General features: G+C 39.6%; 1 protein-coding gene across 1 annotated transcript in view; it reads right to left on the reverse strand.

Moving 5' to 3' along the window:
• Positions 1-1,346: 1,346 nt before the first annotated feature.
• Positions 1,347-8,338, reverse strand: part of LOC119417224 (tyrosine-protein phosphatase non-receptor type 7) — a gene marked incomplete at its 3' end in the record, with an annotated part of 14,341 nt that continues 7,349 nt past the window's right edge. The window contains 4 exon segments of the mRNA XM_037684437.1: positions 1,347-1,426; positions 2,944-3,028; positions 4,359-4,539; positions 7,098-7,266. Of these exon segments, the coding sequence (XP_037540365.1) occupies positions 1,347-1,426; positions 2,944-3,028; positions 4,359-4,539; positions 7,098-7,204 (453 nt within the window).

The raw sequence follows: 8,338 nt of genomic DNA on the forward strand, positions 1-8,338 counted from the left end.
CACACACACACACACACACACACACACACACACACACACACACACACTGCTGAAGGTTGAGGGATGCGTGGGCCGCAGCAGAGGAGGGGGTGACTCAGGGACAAGTCACTTCCTCTTTCATTTCCTGTGGTTTTCCTGGTTGTCAGACTCCCATGTCGACAAACAGACAGATCGTACCACAGTTTCTGTTTGTTTAGCTGTCTGACGCACACACACGCTAACACACACACGCTAACACACACACGCTAACACACACACACGCTAACACACACACACGCTAACACACACACACGCTAACACACACACACGCTAACACACACAGAAATACACAAATGAGAGGACGCCCACGCTGGGCGATAACGCCGTCACTCCACCAGCGTCTTCTGTTTAATAAAACCTTAAAGGAAATGTTCTGTGCATCAGCGTCAGACTAATTTCACCTGAACCTCTGCAGCCATCCCGACCACAGCCGACAGTTTCTGCTAATACTGAATTTCAGCTGGTCCTGAAGACGCTTTTAATTAAGTTTTTACTGACAAACACTAGATGTTTATTTAAAAAAAAATAATCCTAGAATACGTGCAGGAAGTGTTCTGAACTTTGCACGATTTCATAACTTTTCTATAAAATCTGCATGATGGACAAACTCGAACAGGAAAAATGTCACTTTTGTCCAGCTGGAGTTCCACAAGGATGAGTGTTCAGACTTCTATTCTCTGCTTTAATTTAGTTCCATAGAGCTCAAACCAATATTTATCTTTACAGAAGACGTTTTCTGCCCATTTTGAATTTCAGTATTCATAGAAGATGCTTATATTGACATTTTGTTGCTCCTAAAAACTCGACGTGTATGTTTTAAATTTTCAGTTAGCCATAAAAAAGCATTTAAGATTTGTAATTAACTGCACATTTTTATTGCAATTTGACATTCCTCCCCTCAAATTTAACTTGAAATGAATCGTCCTGTTTAACTCGCACTGTAAGGTGTTGGGGCGGAGCTAAACACAATGTCCCAGCAGCCCTTGCATTATGACTTCCTGTTTTTCTTGATTTAAGATGATAAAGCAGAGTTTGATCATTAATTCTTGGTTGTTGATTAGTGGTAGTTGTGATGCTGAACCATCTTGTATTAAAAGGTTTTTACATTTTTCTGAACACAAAGTTAATTTAAAACTAACGGCTGAGAAAAACAGCGACTACAAGGAGGACAAAAAGGTTCTGACTCAGAAACGAATCTGAAACTCCAGCAGGGTTTAAACTTGTTGAACGTTTTCACCAGTGTCTGATTTTGGTTCAGATTAGGAACAATAAACCGTTCATCTCTGTAGAGCTTGTGAGACTCTGACCCTGATGTAGTTGGCGTTGATGTAGCGGTCTGGTCCAGGTTCTTCTTCTGGGCTCTGCAGGATCACTCGGCTCTCTGGGTCTAAACAGCAAATGGAATCAGAATCAGAACAAACTTTATTGTCGTTGCACTGAAGTACAGCGAGATTATATTCTGTACAGTCGTGTGAAGGATGGGCAGAGTGCACGTGGCTGCAGCTCCTAGGAGCACGGCCCATTATTCTTTAGATAGAACGGGGGAAAGGCCACGAGGAGAGGATATGGATTAAAAAAGATCTCTTCACACCTCGTCTTTGTCGGGACACAATTTAAGACATCAAAAAACTACTTTTTACCCATTTTTTTAATTGATTGAATTACACTTTTGTTTTTTATTGGCCCATAGTTCTTATTTGAGTATTTTATCTGCATTTTGTGCATTTTAAGTTTTTGATGTGATCTTTCTGAGGCGTTATCCTCCTGGTTGTTCCTCCTCTGTTGCTTTTCATCTTGATGTTATCTGATGTTCACTCACTGTTTGACATCCACTGTGAATGTAAAGTGCATTATAAAGTTATTATTATTATTATTATTACCAGCAAACACATGTATAGACACATTACATATGCATATGACGACATGACGGTGTTATTTGTTCATGAAGCACTTCCAGATAGCACCATAGTCCTGATAAGATGTTGGTGTCAGCCGGTACAGCTCTGATAAGCCTGCACAGAAGTTCTCAGGGGTGGGGGGGTTGTGCGGGGGATGGATGGAGCAGAGCCTTCTTAGTTTACACACATCCAATGAGAAATTTGATAAGTTGGCCTTCTTAAAGGCTGAACGGAGGAGTCAGATTCAGATAAGCCACAGTTGTTTTTGTGCAGGCAGACTGTTGTTTCTCGTCGGCCTTGAGTCCTGCTGGTACTTTCCATATCCAAAATGGACAGATTTGTGGTCATTCTACTGGTCCGTGCTTATCAGCTTCCTCCAAGATCAGCCCCAACTGCTGGCGAGTTTCAGAAGCTGCAAGCGGCCTGCGATTCTCATAAATCGCTTCCACATTACGGTTGAGCTCATAAATCAGCTGAGTCTGAGCGCTCGAAGCACAAACGAATCCTTCACATAAGGTCGGCAGCTTTGCCACGGCCCAAACTGCTGCCGCCGTCTTCCTTAATAGCCGATAACAAAGGTATCCGACGGTGCCAAAAAGCAGAAACCCTGCTATCATAAGTTCAGCGATATAAACATCTTCGGCATCTTCCTGAGACAACGCGGAAAGGCCCGTCAGCTTCCACTCCCCCCATGGCGTACCCAGCCATGTGCCTCTCAGCGGAGCATGAGGGTTCTCCAGCACCCTGTCGCTGGTTGAAAAATTATCAGTTGCATTGAAAGTCCAGCTGACCAGATCCATGACGGTGTTTTCCGATTCGGAAGATGTGTAAACAGAAGCTCCGGCACACAAGACGGAGAGCAAAAAAGCAGGAGGAAGACGGGAGAGGGAAGGAGAGCATCAGTCTCGCTCGAGAGCGAGTGAGGAAAACAAACAAACAAACAAACCACAACAATAAATAAGACAAACAAACAACTTCTCTGCAGAGAATCTGGTGGGACACTTACTGGGGAGGATGGTTTTATATCGGTCTTTCATGGTGTGTCCTGGAACATCCAGTTCTGCAGCGTTCACGAAGTTCGGAGGGATTTTCTGATGAGACCAGAGGGACACGCCGGGTGACAAAACAAACACACCTTCCAGGATATGACCGTCTCTGACCATTAATTAATTTACAAAGTGCATTTAGACTGACATGACTCAGGAATACGCTTTGTCTCATAGCTTCATGAAATCTGGATTTTCTTTTGTGTAAAATAACATTTTTTAAAACTAATGAGATTTCTTTCTATAATTATGCAGCGAACGCTGAGAGCTGAGTGACAGCTGAAATTAGCTGAAGCTGAAACTAAATTCTTAAAGCAAACCGAAGCAGGTCACTAGCTAAAAGCTAAATAAGAACATTTGCTAATAGCTAAAGAAAGCAGAGCATTTATAAAAGCTAAATAAAGAAGCCCACTAGCTAAAGGAACTAAAACACTAGCTAAAAGTCACACAAAGCAAAATGCTAGCTAAAAGCTAAAAGTACCATAACACCATTGAAAAAAATCATCATCATCAACTTTATTTATAAAGCGCTTTAACACAGCCACAGCTGAAACAAAGTGCTGAACATCAGCTAAAAACAAGAAAAGAGAGCATAAAAAATGTAACTAAAGGCTAGGTAAAAGACAAATGTAGCAAAAAAGCTAAAAAAGAGGTAAAGTGTAGATAAAAGTCAAAACTACCAAAAGCTAGAAACTGAAATTCTCAAAAGGCGGTATGAAAGCTAAAAACTAAAATTATAAAATAACACAAGAAATGCTAAAAGTAGTCAGAAAGGAGTCAAAACAGCCAAATGTAGCGGAATGGTAGCCAAAAGCTAAGAGTAGCATAAGAAGACAAAAACAGCAGCTAAAGCAGAATTGAAAGAGAAAGATGTTTCAATGGAACTGAAGAGTCTCTGATTCTGTGGGGAAACTCCTGACAAGTTAAACATTTAGAAAACTGTAAAAGTGATAAAAGGTCACAGCACCCGTCTCCTGAACGAGCCGAACACTTTTTTGATGCACGAACAGCTAAATCAGCAGAAAGTCTGCAGAAACAGTTTGGTTGTAAAAACAGAAGTATTTATTCAACCTAAGACCTCTTCATTTAGTGAACAGTAAAATAAAGTCCCAATAGGCATTCTTATATTTACATGAAAGAGCATTTCTTCCAGATGTTAACAACAAATAAAGATAACTCAGACCCTGTGTTATTTGCTGAAGCACCAAATCTTAAATTAAAGTCAAACTAGCAGAATAAATAAGAAAAACATTTTTAAAAACGAATGCGAGCAGTACAGGAACCAACCTTTCATAAGATACAAAGATTTTACGTCTGCTTGAAATATTTCATTAAATTAACAATAAATAAAATCAGAAATGAATTAAAGCTGCACCTGATACTCTGCGTTCAGCGTGTTTGTGTCCCTCGCAGCTTCCTGTAGCTGAGCGTGCGTGAGCGGTCGGGAGGAGGTGTGTAACAGCTGGAGCCACACCTCCTTAGGGGTGGAGACAGAACAAACAGTCTCCGCCCCCAAAGTGCTTACGTCCAGTAGCAGCGACAGATTCGAACCCCGCCTACAAATACAAAAGTTTTCAGAAAAAAATTATTTTGACCATTTTATAAAAGTAAAAAAATCTTTGAAAAGTTTTTTTAAAATTTTATTTTAGGTTTATTTTTCCAGTTAAATGCTTCAATTCGGTGTAATTTAAAAAAAGTAATTTAATCATTATTGTTCAATCCCTGTTAATTTTATTTAATAATAATCTTTTATCTATTTTTTAAAATTAAATTCCACTCATTTATCAGTGAAGCACCAACTGGCACAGAAAACATGTTCGTAAATAAATTCAGGTACAAAAAGTTAAATTCAAATTCATTCTTTTATCACCAGTTTAAATACAATTTAATTAAAAAAAACTGTTTTCAACTCAAACACAAGGACAACCATTTAAATTCAAAATTTATATTACTTCAAGATTTTTATTAAATTCCACTAAAATATTTTCAATTAATCTCTGTTCCATTAAATTCATTTATTACTATAGTGTTGGTTCATCACAGTCAAATTTTATTTCAATCTAGTTTTATTACAATTCTATCCATTTTAATTCAGGTGTTTTATAATTCAGTTCAGTATTCAGTATTCCCTTTACATCCATTCCAATTGAATCCTGATTGAATTTGTTTCAGATTAATATGGCGAGATAAAAAATTCACTTCTGTTTACAATAATTCAAAGTGAATCAAATTACAAAGTAAACTCCCATTTAATCAATTAGCTTCAGATTCAGCGTCTTGTTAACGAGTCACTTCATAAATCAAGAGTTGTCACTGGATTTCTTCAGACTCAACAGAACCGCTGGCTCCCTGTCAAGTCCAGAATTTAATTCAAAATCTTACTTATAACCTACAAAGCTCTCAACAACCTAGCTCCATCTACAGATCTTATTGTTCCATATTTTCCTAACAGAGCACTTCGCTCTCAGACTGCAGGTTTACTTGTGGTTCCTAGAGTTTACAAAAGCAGAATGGGAGGAAGATCTTTCAGTTCTCAGGCTCCTCTCTTGTGGAACCAACTTCCAGTTTCTGTCCATGAGGCTGACACATTGTCCAGTTTCAAGATTTTACTTTTTGATAAATCCTATAGTTAGGGACGGCTTGAGTTTCCTGAGCTATCCCTTAGTTCTGCTGCTATAGGCTTAGACTGCTGGAGGACAAACTGACCACATGTCCTCTCGCTGCTGCTGTCTTTACCTGCTCTACTCTACCAGTTTGTAATTATTTATATCTAAACATGTTTTTTGTATTTCCTCTTATAGAAAGATCATCTGGACTATAGAAAGATCATCTGGACTATAAAAAGTACTCCTGGACTATAGAAAGTACACTTGGACTACAGAAAGTTCACCTGGACTATAGAAAGTTCACCTGGACTATAGAAAGTACTCCTGGACTATAAAAAGTACTCCTGGACTATAGAAAGTACACCTGAACTATAGAAAGTACACCAGGACTATAGAAAGTACTCCTGGAGACTGTGATGAAGTGAACATTCAACACACTCTGTTGGCTTCCTTCCATTGATAAAGAACTTTTACGAAGTGTCCAACATTTTTCAGTCAGGTCATCTGACGGTTTCTTTTTTTTTTGTGCTGAAACGTTTTGCCTTCGATCCAGAAGGCTTCATAAGTCAAGGAAACACAAAACAAAACTGATTCTTCCCCCAACAGCTTACTTCAAAGTGGAACAAACCAGTTCTGCTAGTGATAAGATGGTCTCTTTGGTACGCCCCCTCCTCCATTGCCAGCCCTCTTCCTTGTTGACAGTCTTGTCAAACTGGTTGAAATGACCTGACTGAAAGATGTTGGATTGTATACCTGGATTATTGAGCATGGACTTTGTTGTTTTCAACCAGTTTGACAAGACTGTCAACAAGAAAGAGGGCTGGCAATGGAGGAGGGGGCGTACCAAAGAGACCATCTTATCACTAGCAGAACTGGTTTGTTCCACTTTGGAGTAAGCTGTTGGGGGAAGAATCCGTTTTGTTTTGTGTGTTTCCTTGACTTATGAAGCCTTCTGGATGGACGGCGAAACGTTCCAGCACAACAAAAAAAAAAGAAACTGTCCAGATGACCTGACTGAAAGATGTTGGATTGTATACCTGGATTATTGAGTATGGACTTTGTTGTTTTACTAAGTGTCTTTTTTATGTCTGTGAATGTTTTTGTTCAGTGCCCTGCGGCAGCTTCTGTTGGGACTTGGAGCTACAGAAATAAAGTGAATTGAACCAAGTCATTATGAAATGTGTTATTGTCAAGACATCAAAGTTCATGCTCAATAATCCAAGTAAAACCAAGTAAAACAAATCCAGAAAAGTTAAGTCAGGTCCTCTGGATTTTTTTTTTTTTTAACATTTCACCCTTCATCCAAAAGACTTCATCAGTCTGAGGAGCCACAACAAAGCAACCAAGAAGCTTTGTGACTCCTTGGACTGATGAAGTCCTTTGGATGAAGGACGAAACATTAAAAAAAGAAAGAAAGAAACCGTCCAGAGGACCTGACTTAACTTTGTTGGGTTACAGTCGAGGTTCTGGGTCGGTAGCTGAATGTAGTTTTAAGGGTCAGCACTGACCTCTCCTGGAGGCGGACCGATGTTTTGCGAGGAGGCGAGGTTAACGGTGGCGGGGTCACTGGCTCCTCTGCAGGTACGGAGGTGGACTGAACCACTGAGGTGAACATCCTGAGCCTCTCTGTCTCAGTTGTGGTTCTGGATCGTCTCAGCAGCTCATCTCAGCACCAGGCTGCAGCGACAACAGACGAGCGGTTTTATTTTGATGTTTGCTACGACACCACAGTCTGCTGAAGGTCCGTCAGCACACACTGAATCTGCATTTTCTTCAAGTGATTATTCAAATAAAAACGATTTAAAAGAATATTACAACTGAAAATAAAAGATCAAGATCAAATAAATAAACCACACGGATGAAACCAACAGCTTCATTCTCCACAAGTCTTCAGTTTATTTATATTTTAATAAAGATACAAATGATACGCCTTTATTTTCTATTTAATATTTTAACTTGTAAATAGTTAAGAATCCAAAATGTCTTCTAATCCTGAGTACCACCAGTGATACTTTGTACAACGGTTAAAGTTTATTTTATTACTGCATAAGGCGACCGTGATGACAAAGATACAAAATGATGCAATAAACAAAAACAGATGAGCGGGAAAAAGAGAAAGAGTTTAAATTAATTAAAGAAGAGAAGACAAAAACACGAGCACAATAAACTGATTATCCTGTTTATTAATTATGTTTTTCCTCGTTGTCAACAATCTGTAAAACAAGGAACAACTTTTGTTGTCAATAGTTTTTTCAGCATTGTTGTGAAAATTAAGATAAATTGATGGATTAACAGCAGGTGTGCAAAGGTGCCACCCATTTTAATGGGATCTGCTTTGGGACCCTCTGAGTCTGCAGTAATGAGGATGTTGCTCCGGGCTGTTGTTGTGAAGGAGGAGCTGAGCAGAAGAGCAAAGCTCTGGTCAGGAGGTATCAGGACCGAGACGAGCAGATCCTGGACCCGAGTGGCCGACACGATCCGGGCTCAGCCTCAGAGATCAGCTGAGGAGCTCCTTCATCCGGGAGGAGCTCGGAGTAGAGCTGCTGCTCCTCCTCATCCAGAGGAGTCGGGTGACACCTCCCTCTGGAAGCAGACCCAGAACTGTATGAAGACCTGAGCCAGATGTGCACTGGGTTCCATTTTAATTTATTTCCTACAGTTTTACAAAAAGTTACCAGTGAAATATTTCAACCCTCAAGTCGTCGTCCTCATTATTAGATTCAATGAAAAACATATATATTAATCAGAC

Source organism: Nematolebias whitei, chromosome 11 (assembly GCF_014905685.2).
Source record: "Nematolebias whitei isolate Nwh7 chromosome 11, NemWhi1, whole genome shotgun sequence".
Lineage (NCBI taxonomy): Eukaryota > Metazoa > Chordata > Actinopteri > Cyprinodontiformes > Rivulidae > Nematolebias > Nematolebias whitei.